We start from the raw sequence: 12,795 nt of genomic DNA on the forward strand, positions 1-12,795 counted from the left end.
CCAACCTCGTCTCCGCGGTGTTGCACCCCATGAACTGCAGGTGGTGTTAAGAGGATGGGCCAGGGCAACGAAAGGGGAAGAAATGCGAAGAGAGGGAAAATCCAGCCTACAATAAAAGGAGATCGTACAACACCTGTGCCGCCAAGTCTCAAAATTTTCCCAAATCCCCATCCTTGCGCTCTCCACAATTTATCACCTTTTGCCAATCCTCTATCTGAGAGAGAGTCCAGACAGTATAAGGATGATCCGGGCCAAGTACCTGCCGACGAAGACCAAGACAATTATGCATCAAATCCAATGCATCCCCAAGACGACCCTGCCTGTGCCAAATACCAGCGAGCTTACCCTTGCGAGTTAGTGTAGCAGGATGCTCCTCTCCAAGTACCCTTTGGCTCTTCTGGAGCACTTGTATCCCTAGCGTTTCAGCCTCCCCCAATCGGCCTTGAGACTGGTAGATCGATGCTAGAGTGGCCATACTAGACAGTGTATCAGGATGCTCCTCTCCAAGTACCCTCTGGCTCTTCTGGAGCACTTGTATCCCTAGCGTTTCAGCCTCCCCCAATCGGCCTTGAGACTGGTAGATCGATGCTAGAGTGGCCATACTAGACAGTATATCAGGATGCTCCTCTCCAAGTACCCTCTGTCTCTTCTGCATCACTTGTATCCCTAGCATTTCAGCCTCCTGCAATCGGCCTTGATCCATGTAGACCGGTACTAGAGTGGCCATACTAGAGAGTGTAATAGGATGCTCCTCTCCAAATACCCTCTGGCTCTTCTGCATCACTTGTATCCCTAGCATCTCAGCCTCCTTCAATCGGCATTGATACTGGTAGATCGATGCTAGAGTGGCCATACTAGACAGTGTAATAGGATGCTCCTCTCCAAATACCCTCTGGCTCTTCTGCATCACTTGTATCCCTAGCATCTCAGCCTCCTTCAATCGGCCTTGATACTGGTAGATCGATGCTAGAGTGGCCATACTAGACAGTGTATCAGGATGCTCCTCTCCAAATACCCTCTGTCTCTTCTGGAGCACTTGTATCCCTAGCATCTCAGCCTCCTTCAATCGGCCTTGATGCTGGTAGATCGATGCTAGACCTTTCATGCTGCTTAGCGTATCGAGATGCTCCTCTCCTGATATAGTTCTTTGTAACTCTATAGCCGATGTTATGAAATTCTCTGCTTCATCCAATTGGCTGTAGAAAAAGAAGAAGAAGCCAGTACGATAGAGAAGTTTTGCTCTCGTCAGGCTCTCCTCTCTCGAACCAGTGCCTTCAAACTCTAGCACTACACGAACATGTGGGAGGTATGCACTGCAAACCATCCGATTCTCAGGTTGGTAGTCTGGGTAAGCTTGGGCCACCACCAGGAGTGCTTGCTCCGCGAACCGCTGCATCATAGACCTCTTGATGAGCCACTTCCGAGTGACCAACTGCACGAGCCGGTGAATGTCAAACTCATGGTCTTTGTCCTCGACAATAAGAGAAAACGCTTTTAGGACCCCCAGAGCCTTGGTAAGCTGCAGTGCTCCCCCCAGTGCTCGGTTATCCTGTTTTTCGCTGTAGTTGGAGAGGAATTGTAAGGGTATGGACTGCCGATCGAAGAAGCTCATGAGCGAGAGAAGTTCGCTCGCAAACGGGTCTTGCTGTTGGATTTGCTCGAATGAGAGGATCCACGTCTCGGCCACTGCACGGCGGGACTCTGGGTCTCTCCCGACAGTCTCAAATTCCTCGCTAAGCAGATCGACAAGATTCTGGTCACTCTTTTCGAGGAGCCGAATGTACTCGCTGACGGTTATTGTGTTTGCCCCGATGAATGCGGCTGCCTGGACGAGCGCAAGCGGTATGTGCTCCAGTCGATAAGAAAGCTTCGCCAATTCACCGGCTGGGAGATCGTGTTTCCCGAGCCGGACACGGAGTAGCTCATCCGATTCGGCACTATCCATCTTCCCAACCTCGACAGGAGGGTCTCCTTTAGTAAGACTCAAGCCTGCCTGTTTGTTCCTTGTTGTGACAAGGATAGACCCGTGTGCACACTCTGGGATGTATTGCTCAAGGTTCCCATTGATGAAAAGCTCCATATCGTCGGCATTGTCGATGACCATCAGCCATCGACCATAGTCCCTCTTCTCTAGCCACGTCTTTACCAGCAACAACGTATCTGCCTTTGGGTCGTTGTAACCTGGTATCTTGCATTTTTGCGCTATCGAGACAAACGCTTGCCGAAATCGCTCGGCGTTGCTTGCATGGACCCAGAAGACAGATACGTCTGGGCTCGTTTCTTGGAACCGGTATGTGTATGCTAGGGCAATTTGCGTTTTCCTGTCTAGAGTTAGTCCCACGGATCTACTGACGGCGGCGAGTAAACTAACCCGATGCCACCGAGCCCAAAGAGCGCAATTCTGGACTGCGAACGAGACTCGGAAGCCTTTTGTCGTAGCTTTTCGAGTATAGTCTCTCGGCCGATGAAATTCTTATTCTCTGTGTAGGGAACCAGGACTACGGTAGTGTGAGCATGAACAGGTACGGAAACGCGCGAACAGCGAGGGCCAACTTACACCAAGGCCCGGTAGGCTGCTCTAGGACATCGAGATACTCTACTAGAACAGAATTAGCAGCCGCCACTAACAAGCTTGCCACAAGCTTTGGCAAGCCCTCTCGGCAAGACATCACTCGCCTGGCAGCGTTGGCACCCAGTGGTCCAAGAAAGCCTTCATGCATGCGGCCGCCGTCGCTGCCGCATACCGCTGGAACCTCTTGGTCTTGTGGCTGTCGGCATAGTCGCAGGCGCCCTTGATCACCACGCACGGAAAGCTATCCCACACCCCGGCGCCCTCCATCTCGAAACCAATGACGCCCTCTTGCCGCGCAATGGCGTCGCGGTCTTCGCCCGACTTCATCACAGTGTCGCCCGACGCAATCAGGCCGAAATGGACAGCAGGCTGCGGACTGTCTCGCCCGCTGAGGCGGCTTCGCAGCACTAACCTGCCGTTGCAGCCGCAGCGTTGGCCTTTCCCATGCCTGGCATGTGTGCAAGGGCGACGTTATGGCGGCCGAGGGAGCCGGTAGAATAAGCGTTCGGATCGCCCGCGGCTTTGCCGTATGACGGCCCGTCATCATCCCAGTGGCGGTCGAAGAGGCCTTCGACGGCATCGGCTTCGGTAGGAAGAGCACAGATGATAGCAATCTCAAAGCCTTGCCGCGTGGCCGGGCGCCGCGGCGGGGCCCGATCGGGATATTCCCGGGCAGTTGTTGTTCCATTCTCTAATGTAGATTTCTCAATAAACGTACTCGCCGGCGCATTTGCGCGACGCTTCTCGAGGCGTCTAGACAGGGTGCGTTAGCCGGCTGTATTAGTATGATCTTGGGAGATGCAGGCGCACTCGACGGTGGAATTGCTTGGGCTGTGGGGTCGCTTGTTGCCCAGCGGGACGTCCTCAGTCGAGGACGAAGCTGTCGCAACAGGTCGCTCTACTGGGTCATACCCAGCAGCCGGGATAAACTGGTTCATCTTCACGCAGAGGAACCTGTTTATCTCAGTCTGTTAGTTGCCTGATTCACTGCTCCTTGCCCCGCTTACGAAGCTGGGCCTTGAAGACTGGCTTGAGCGCGAGGCTGTGGGCATCCTATTCTGAACCGACCCGAGTTGAGTAACCCAGCGTGCTAAGTAGATCGCCTGATGATTGGTTGGATGCTTCTCTCGGGGCTTGCCGGTCCCATGGCTGAAGTGCATGGCTTTAAACGCCACATACAGCTCTGAGATCCCACTAGAGAACTTAAAGCCAAAATGAGAGAGATCTAGCACTCTGCGAGTAGGGGAGTGGATAGATCGTATTTCATTCCGCGTCGCTTCATGCATCTATCGCAACCCTGTCCTCATCACATCCTGCACCTACTCCGATCACACGCTGAAATGCTTCTTATCATGGTCCCGCGTCATCTATCTCTCTTGAACACCCGCAAAACATATTCCCCTCAACTTTACAAGGGGCTGGAAAGCATCTTTTTGATCCTCAAATTGCCCCTTACCACAGGCCACGACATCACTCCTCATTTCCAAGCACTCAACCCAGCCCACGGATCCTGCGGCTGCTGCCCCTGGTATTGTTGCCCCGACCCGGGCCTCCCCATAGCATTGGGATCACCAGTGTAATAATCCGCACCGTAGTGTATCGTCTGCTGCGGGCCGAGCGGCGGGGGTCCAGGCGGGGGTGGAGGCGGCACAAAGTTAGGCGGTATATACCCTCCGTGCTGTTGCTGCTGCTGCTGTTGGAGTTGTTGTTGTTGCTGTTGCAGTGGCGCCTGCTGTTGCGCCGCAGGGTTCCCGTAAGTGCTGAATCTGCCCGGTTGAGAAAAGGATGTCTGAGTTGGCGGTGGAGACGCGGGCCCTCCTCGCATAGGACCAATGTTGAAGCTTGTTTGCGTCGCTGGGGGCGATGCCGGGCCAGGGATACGGCCGTGGGAGCTGGGGTTGTACGTCATAGTGTTGTATCCAGGCTGACCCGGCTGCTGCATATACGACTGGGAGACGGTAGTTTGGCTTGGTGGAGGCGAGCTGGGAAGTTGATACTGTCCCGTCGAATTCACCTTGGGGTACGCGGTTCCCGGACTGAAGGATAGTGGAGCGGGCGTTGGCCGCGTCGAGGCTGGCTGGGGAGAAGAAGGCGGCCGTTCCATCGACATGCGTTGCATCAAGCCCCTTAACCGCTCCTGCTCCAGTGCAGCCTGCGCACTCTTACTCGCTGCCCGGTCCTGTTCGATCTGGTTGAGAAGCTGGGCGCCCTCGGCCCGACGATTATTGACAAATGTTTCGACATTTTTCTCCAAGCTCTCCACAGTCTCTTTCATTTCTTTGTACCAGTTCTTTGCGCTCTGTAGGCCGGCTTCTAGGTCAAGAAACTCCTGGTACGCGCGCTTGTACTTGCTGATGACCGAACCCCTCTGCCTCTGGAATGACTCGTATTTGCTCTGCTCGGCCCGGACTCGTTTATCCTGCAAGAGGCCATTGAAGGATACCGTCAGTTCTCGCATCAAGGCGGCCTGCTTGTGTGTCGCCTGAACCAGTCGATTCTGGTAAGGTCGGTATTTCTCGAGCTCCTGTTGGAACAACTGCTGCTCATAGTTTGCAATAGATTTCTTGTTCAAGATCAAGATTTGTGATATATCGTCGTTATGCGCCTGGCTCTGTCAGCTTAGCACGGACATGCCGTCCGGAGTGACATACCTTCTCCTTCAGGTCCTTAAGCACTTGAGTCCGCTCCCTCTTGATGAGGTTCAGCTTCTTGAGAATATCTTCCACCTTCGCAATCTGTTCGACGACACTGGGTCCGCCATCGTCAAAGTCGGCATCCAGAAGATTCGGCTCCCCGGAAGGGCTGTTCGCAGTGCTCGACTTCCGCGCCTTACTCACTGCTCGCTGAAACAAGGCGTCGACCTCGCCACTCTCCGCCGCAGAGCGCATCTCGTCAAACTCATTTTCATTCTGCCGCAATTTTGTCGCTAACTGGCCGTCGCTCCGGGCCGCCTCTTCCAAAGCTTCGCGATAATTCCGTATATCGCTCCGCAGCGTTGTAGTCAGCCGCGAGCTAGGTTGTTGCGTCCATTCCGAATCGTATTTGGACCTCATCTTCTCGCAGACGCTCTCCTCCATGTCTAACTGCTTGCTGCTTCTATCCAGAACAGCCAGGATCGATTGCTTCTGTGTGTGTAGGAATTCGAATATCTTGATTGGGTTCTCGTGGTCGGCAACATCAACACACCACGTCCGGAAGTCTTCGTCAGGAAGAATCTCCTGGTCGAACCCCCCTTTCAGAACCTGCAGGGCACCGGGTAGTCTCAAATAGTCTAGGCTCGCGGCCATCTCGCCGTTTGCGGTGTCAACTCTTTCCGTTTCGGCTCTCACGAGCTTCGCCTTCTCTTCGTCGTACAAGCTGGCCGACTCAGTGACTGCTAGTGGCACTATCTTTGCAAACAGATCGGGGCCGGTGATTCGCTGGATGTCTTGCCCGGCATAGAGCTCGCTGACGGGGATAGGTTTCGCGGCAGGCAGTTTGGCCACGGCTGGTACGCTCGCTTCGGCAGGCACGGGCTCGTGATAGATGAAATCGTTATCCTTGGTCAGCTGCCTCAGCTCCAGCTGAACCGCCGCAAGCTGCCGCTTCGTGATGTCGGCCAAGATAACACCACAATCCGCTGTAAGATTTGAACTGGGAGGTATAGAGCTTGGGAAATTGTTGGCTATTCTGTTGGCCTCTCGGGCGAACCCCTCGGCAACCTGAAGACGGGCAATGGCCATGCCGTGCGAATTCGCGTTGTCGTCGGCCTGTGCCTGGTAATATTGGGCAATGGAATTCATGAGATTGAACTTGGCCTGCACCATCAACAGCCAGACCTTCTCAAAAATAGCCTTGTTCACGTTCTCCTGAACTCCTTCAAGCGCCTGCCCGTAGAGTGTCGCTGCTTGGCTCGATAACTTGGCCAGCAGGCCGATTTTCTTCTGATCCGCGACCTGCTTCTCGAGGAAAACTTCCTGCGCCTGGGCCAGCATAATGTTTATGAGCGTTTTGACTGTATCTCGGCTCAAGTCGGAGGAAGGTGCGTGCAAAAAGTTCTCGTTGATATAGGTGAACATTCCGGCCGCAGCTTGGAAGGAGTGGTACGCGGTCTTGAGCCCAGCCTCTTGGCTTCGAGTCTGGTTCGCGGCATGGCAGGACAGAACGGCCGAGATGTTGAAGATTATGGAGGCTTTCTCGAAGGCCAGCGAGTGCTGCGAAGTAGCTTTGTGGGTGAATGCATCGAACCTATGATGATCCGGGTCAGAACCAGGAGGGTTAGGCCATCACACAGGCCACGGAGGCAGAGCACGGATTACCATGTAAAAGAGACCCTGATATGCTGCTCATCGACAGGGAAGCGCAGGTCCAGCAGCTCAAGTTGACCATAGTACCGGTACAAGAGATCCCTGCCGGCAGTGCTGTCCTTGCCGGCTCCCCGCATATCCTGACGTAGCCGGTTGAGGGTGGCACACTCTTCGGCATACCGCTCGGGGTCGTCGCCGTACGTGTTCTGGATGTAGGACTTCAGCGGCGTGACCCAGTCGATCTCGTTGGTGGCCTTCAGAGGCACCGAGATCATGGGCGCTTGCGTCATCTCGGGCGGGCGTCTGTGCCTGCGCCTGCGCCTGGGCAGAGCAGAGCAGTCTCGGATTCTGCACCAGTATCGTTGCCCAGACGTCTGTCCCGCACGGGAAACCTGATTTCCTGATGGCGTGACGAGGACGAGCTTCGGTGCGTGAGAGTTGGGAGAGTGGCAGACGCAGGGTTCGGCCAGGCGGGGTTGTTGCCGCTGGATTTACGTCAAGCCAAACAGATTGATCCAGATGCTTGGTAAGGCAGCTTAGCCGATAGGGCTTTGCAAAGTATTCGTGGAAACCCTCGTTCGTGTATGTGATCCGATACGCATGCGTTCGCGCCGCAATGGAACCGAGAGATTCTCCGCGAACCCTGGATCAACGCTGGTGCGGGACAAAGGTGTCAAGGAGCCTGGAAGGTTTAAGTCGATGTTATAGCGGTAGGAGGTGGCTCCCTGGCAGGTCTCTTGAGCTCTGGAGCGGCCCCAGTGGGGCAACCCGCAGTAACGCTTTGGCTGCCCCTCACTGTGATACTGGTATGTGGGTACCTGATAATCCCTGTCACAACCCGCAGGGCAGCCGTTATTCTTAAGAGAGCCCAATGGGGTTCGGAAAATGCGAGACAGCAAGAGACAAATAACCGCAAACACATAACTACGCCTGGGTCAAGTCGCGGCCAGCTCCTACAGCAGACGCACCAAGGGTTCTAGCTTGTGGTGTTTAGCACGCCGAGCAGTCATACAACAGTAGCCGCACCTCCACGGAGAGCAGCCCGATAATGGACAGGGTCTCACGAGAGGCTTGCAGCTGCGTATCCTGTACATACGTACTTGCGTGCCTCGCTACCCGAGGTACTGTACCTTACCTTAACGCCACGCTACAGGGACGATGGCCGCACGGCAAAACCAAGTACCGAGACCAACAAGCACGGGCATAGTGGATTAACCGCCAGGACCAGGCATCAGACTCTTGGTCCAAATGGTTGGACTTTACTCCAGCATTTCTTGATTGCAAAACTCAGTTGAAGATTCTCAATGGCGGGGCCGGGACACGGTCGGCGCATGCTGTCTCCCGTCAATCATCCCCAAGAGCGGTCAACACCGCGCTTATTAGCGTCGACTGTTCCCATTCACGCACCCACATCACATCCTTCATCTCGGAACCTGCATATTCGGATCACTAACATGGAGAAACTCTAGCGGCCAGAATTTTACAGTTCTCCTTGTCACCCCTCTTTTCTCACTACCATGGAGGCATTGGAACTTAACATGCTGCTTTCATTACTTTTAAGATTTACCTTCGCCACGGATTCGTCGCTGCCGCACTCTTGTCCCAAAGTTTAGCCACGCACACCTTGTTCGTGTAGCACAGAGGGGCCACGGCGGCTGATTGGCCCAGAGTCGTTCAGAACGAAGCGCCGGCAGGAAGCCAGTAGCAGGGGTTAGGCGGCATCAAATGGATGTTTCTCGAACCCAGCTGGGCCCGTTCCATGGTTGCACCCCAGCGATGCTGCATCCGTCCATCTGACTACCTGACCGTACTGCCGTTCTGCAGCAGACGGTGCCGGATGGGAGCAAAGGGACGGGAGAGACCGCCTAGACCTGACCGAGAGCCACACGCTGGCCATATGGTTGCTATCATTACATCTCGCTGCATCATCTTTACCTGAGTCAGAAGTGCAACGGATACAGTTCAGCGCGGCCTCACCTGCAACCTCGCCGCGAGAATTACGATTTCGTGGGAGGGTCTCTATGGATGTTTCGAGCTTTTCAAGCAGAGAGCGTCTCTTCGGACTCTGGGAAGCGTCTCATTACACCACTCTAGTCTACATACAATTCCTATCGCCATCCCTGTCGATAGTACATATACAAGTTTCGACACCTCTTAGTACTTGCGTCTGTCTTGTCTTTTCTTTTCCTTCTTTATTTTTTATTTTTCCTTGCTTCCTTTTCTCGTCCCCCTCCATGGTTAGGGCTGATTTCTGTATCGTAGAGCAAGCGGGACGAAGGAGCGTTGGCAAACTTCCAGAAGACCCTCACTGTGAAATCATATATTCCATTAATTTAAAGCGTACAGCACGAACCACGAGGGCATGTAAGCGCTTTTCGCTACAATATGCCACCTGCGAACCGTAACCGACACAGTCCTCCGCCCGCCCGCTGATACAAGACCAATCGCAACATGATATACACGCGTTCCCTCCAACCAGCCAGCTTCTGGCACAGCCTCCACCCATCTTGGACCTACCTAAACCAAGGGAGGCATATTATCGAGGTTCATCTGGTGCCCCAGCTCGCCGTTGATCCCAAAGAATTGAAACCTGTAGTCGAGCAGAGTTAGAAGCCCATGTTTCGCAGCTAACTTGGCCAAAGATGTAGTACTCACCAGTCCTCTACATTGAGCGTCGAGGGAACAGGCTGGCCCTGAGCAGAGCTGGTGCTCCAACTATCGCTTGGGCTCTGGCCGTCGACCATCGGCGCGTCAAAACCCTGCTGCCACATACTTCCGCCCTGCTGGCCCTGGAAACCCGTCATGCCAGGCTGCAACATGGCATTGTGCTGCAGCGGGCTGCCAGCCGGGCCCCTCTTTGGCAAGGGCTGGCCGAAAGGGCTCTGCCCGCCGTCGACGGGCTGCCCCTGCATATTTTGGTTCTGCATCTGTGCCATCATCTGCGGATCTAGAGTCTGGTGCGCTTGATGGGGCGATACTTGTTGGAATAATGGCACATGGGCGCTTTCGGGGAATAGTTGGTCCGGCTGGAAGTTCTCCCAGACGGTCTGCGACAGATTGGGAGAGTTCCTTGTCACGAGATACAGGTCGGGAGGGGTCGCTGGTACTGAAAATGATGGGTTGAACGGAGTCGCTGGTCGGGTATGCGGGCGTGATGCTGTCCCTCCCATGAAGGCGTCTCCGTTGTTGCGCACGTGCGGGGATGCATTCGCAGGCGGCGGCATCGCGCTGGGAATGGGCTCATTCTTTGCTGTATGGCTCGGTGTCTGGGGTCTGGAACGCTCATACGACTCTTGCGGCTGGGGCGTGGTGACGCTGAAATCGATCGCCATCTCGTCGTACTTGCGCTTCTGCTCCTGGGAGAAACGCTGCTGCTGCTGCTGCTGCTGTTCAAGCTGGGACAGGCTCTGTTGCGCCTTACGGTGCCTCTTGCCCGCCGCTTTCTGGAGCCTTTCTTCGAGCACCTTGTTACCGAGGATGGACTCGAAGAGCGTGTGGACCATCCTGCCGACAAGCCAGACTTTGGATACATCCTTCAGTGCTCCCATGCATGTTCGTATCCGGTCCTGGGTTACCTGTTGGATCGAGGGAATTGGTGACCGCATTTGATAGACGTGCATGATGAGGGCGGAGAACAGGCTGTACACGATGAAGGCGGGACAGAACCGCAACTCCCCGTGTGCCGAGAGGTTCTCGATGATGGACGTAATCATGGCTGCAGCTTGGAAGGCGATATTCCGTGACGGGTATGCTGAGTCCTCTGGGAACCTGTGAGAGCCGCTTGGAGGCATATGAGCCCGATGGAGCAAGCACAGGGTGGTGTAGTAGTTTGAATGGAGCAGAGCGGAAAAGAAGTGGTGCCTCGGCATCTCCCAGTACACCAGCTTGGGGCAGTTTTGAAGCCAGTCAGCAAGTGCCATGTCGCTGTGTGTGAGGTCGATAGCGTTTTGCCGCCGGCCCTTGAACGCGACCGAGTATTGCTGGGAGAGGACTAGGCCCATGATCTCACACAGCTTGACATACTGCATGAAGAACTGCACATGAACCGGGTCCGGAGGGTACTCGCTAGGTTGGTCAGGCTCGTCCTCGATGAAGTCGTCCTCGGTCAGCATCTCGACGTCCGAGTCGTCGAGGTTAATGTGGCACGGCCTTCCCAACGCGACGGCCACGGATCTGTCTCGCGTGAAGAGGGACCACCAGATGCGCTTCCATAGCCGCTTGTCCGACTTGCTCAGTTGGGACGCTTCCACGCTGCGATGCATCCCTGAACCCTGGGCGACTATAGTGGCCACGCGAGTCCAGTAGAAAACGTTCTTGGTGACATCCTCGGGACCCTCCCAGTACCAACCCATCAAGAGGAGAGCTTGAACGATGGTCACTCTGTCGTCCTCATAGTTTGCATCGTACAAAGCCTTCGCTCTTTTGTAGAAGGTCAGCGCAGCTGGTGTGGATGAGCCGTTTGCATCCATCAGTTGAGGATTGGTACAGACCCGCGACCCCGCTAACAGCATAGCTTGTAGCAGGAGCAGGGACGGCGGGTTCTTTGGATCCTTGTAGCGGCGCATGAACTTGGTCTTGTTGATTACCGGGACGATTGGGTGTATCCATCTAAAGTAGGAATCGATGAGCTCGTCGCAGAGCGCGCGCGGTGGCAGCAGAAAAGCGCCCCGTTGGTGCAAGATGTCGATCTCGACGTTGTCCAGCTCCGTCAGCCGCGCCCTCGAGCCCCTGATGTTCTCGGGCAAGGGGTAATGCACCACATCTTCGGAGCTTTGGCGGTCGTGGACTAAGAGCGTGAGGTTTGATGACTCGCCCAGATAGGCCACTCTCCCTGCTTCTGTGATGGGCGCCCTCGTAAACTTGGGCTTCATGACGAGGTTCATGTAGCTGGCTAGCGTTGCATTGTCAAACTCCTCCTTCTTCTGCTGCTCCTCGGTGTTTGCCGTGGACGGTGTACCCTCATGGGTGTGGTAGACGGCGGGTGGTCGCGTCCCGCTCGGGAACGTGCTTGTGCCAGGCGGAAGCGGCGATCGATCGTCGTTGTCTCCTCGCTCGCTGCAGTAGGGTCAGTATAACTGTCGAGAGCATGCATGCTAGCATATGAGAGAAACACCGCTGCACACCCGGCGTAGCTTGGTGGCTCGGGGAGAGTACAACTCGGGTGGATGTAGCAGGCTCTAGCATATCTGGCCAAGAGAAAAGAGGGTTCGAGCTTGTCTGATATACCTGTCCGAGTCTCTTGATTGCACGGCACTGTTCTGTGCCTTTTTGCGCTTTGGTGTAGGGATGCGACATTCTATCTGGAACGCGACGCAGTTGGTACACGGAACGCCGAGGCTCGCGGCATCGCAGCGGACCTGCACAACTTGACGTGAGTATCCATATTCCGAATCGAGGATGTAGCCTCGGCGGGTCTACTGTTGCAACAAAGGCTGAGGGCATTCGTACTTTGCGGGCATGACATGTCTGGAAGCGTTGAGTGGTCAGTTCCCAATCCCAAGATAACCGGTGCGCGAATGAGCCGAGGCAAGATAGGCGAGGCGGTCGCAACCGCCCCCAGGAACCTCGGAGGGGTCCATCAAACCCGCCAACCGGCGGGACATGGAACTAGGCATAATTACTCACCTCGCACGCTCTCGAAGCTCGTTGCCTTTTGGCCGCAGAGGTATGTCAGGTTAGCCGAATAGTCCTTCTCTCACCGCACCAGCACGGAGAATGGCCCGATAACACCAACCTCCTAAAACTCATGTGGCCTGTGGTCGTGGTTGTGGTCGTCGTGCCTGCCGATGGAGAGACAGTGGACTGTTGCGAGGGCGATGCCGACGACTGCTTCGGCGGGGCTGCATCTCCCGGCGTTGACGATTCCATCCCGGCCGAAACGTACGGGGGGACGCTAGCCGCTGTTGTGTGCTGAACGGGGTGCGCGGAAAGTTGTTG

At 55.2% G+C, this 12,795-nt stretch overlaps 3 protein-coding genes across 3 annotated transcripts; all 3 read right to left on the bottom strand.

Annotated features, from left to right (window-relative positions):
• Positions 1-1,110: 1,110 nt before the first annotated feature.
• On the bottom strand, positions 1,111-3,510 carry MFIFM68171_09258 (uncharacterized protein; the record flags this gene model as incomplete). Its single annotated transcript, XM_071064677.1, has 7 exons — positions 1,111-1,155; positions 1,322-2,321; positions 2,372-2,498; positions 2,558-2,596; positions 2,677-2,883; positions 2,985-3,325; positions 3,383-3,510. The coding sequence occupies 7 exons, from the start codon at positions 3,508-3,510 to the stop codon at positions 1,111-1,113; spliced, it is 1,887 nt and encodes a 628-aa protein (XP_070920778.1).
• Positions 3,511-4,049: 539 nt separating this feature from the next.
• On the bottom strand, positions 4,050-7,148 carry BRO1_1 (bck1-like resistance to osmotic shock; the record flags this gene model as incomplete). The annotated part of the gene is made up of 3 exons (XM_071064678.1): positions 4,050-5,177; positions 5,224-6,799; positions 6,871-7,148. The coding sequence occupies 3 exons, from the start codon at positions 7,146-7,148 to the stop codon at positions 4,050-4,052; spliced, it is 2,982 nt and encodes a 993-aa protein (XP_070920779.1).
• A 2,227-nt stretch (positions 7,149-9,375) lies between these two features.
• Positions 9,376-12,726, bottom strand: CTF1 (Transcriptional activator of fatty acid utilization; the record flags this gene model as incomplete). The annotated part of the gene is made up of 6 exons (XM_071064679.1): positions 9,376-9,448; positions 9,514-11,913; positions 12,085-12,215; positions 12,307-12,324; positions 12,484-12,508; positions 12,593-12,726. The coding sequence occupies 6 exons, from the start codon at positions 12,724-12,726 to the stop codon at positions 9,376-9,378; spliced, it is 2,781 nt and encodes a 926-aa protein (XP_070920780.1).
• Between the last annotated feature and the right edge of the window lie 69 nt (positions 12,727-12,795).

This window comes from Madurella fahalii (genome assembly GCF_045866475.1).
Source record: "Madurella fahalii IFM 68171 DNA, scaffold_5, whole genome shotgun sequence".
Lineage (NCBI taxonomy): Eukaryota > Fungi > Ascomycota > Sordariomycetes > Sordariales > Madurella > Madurella fahalii.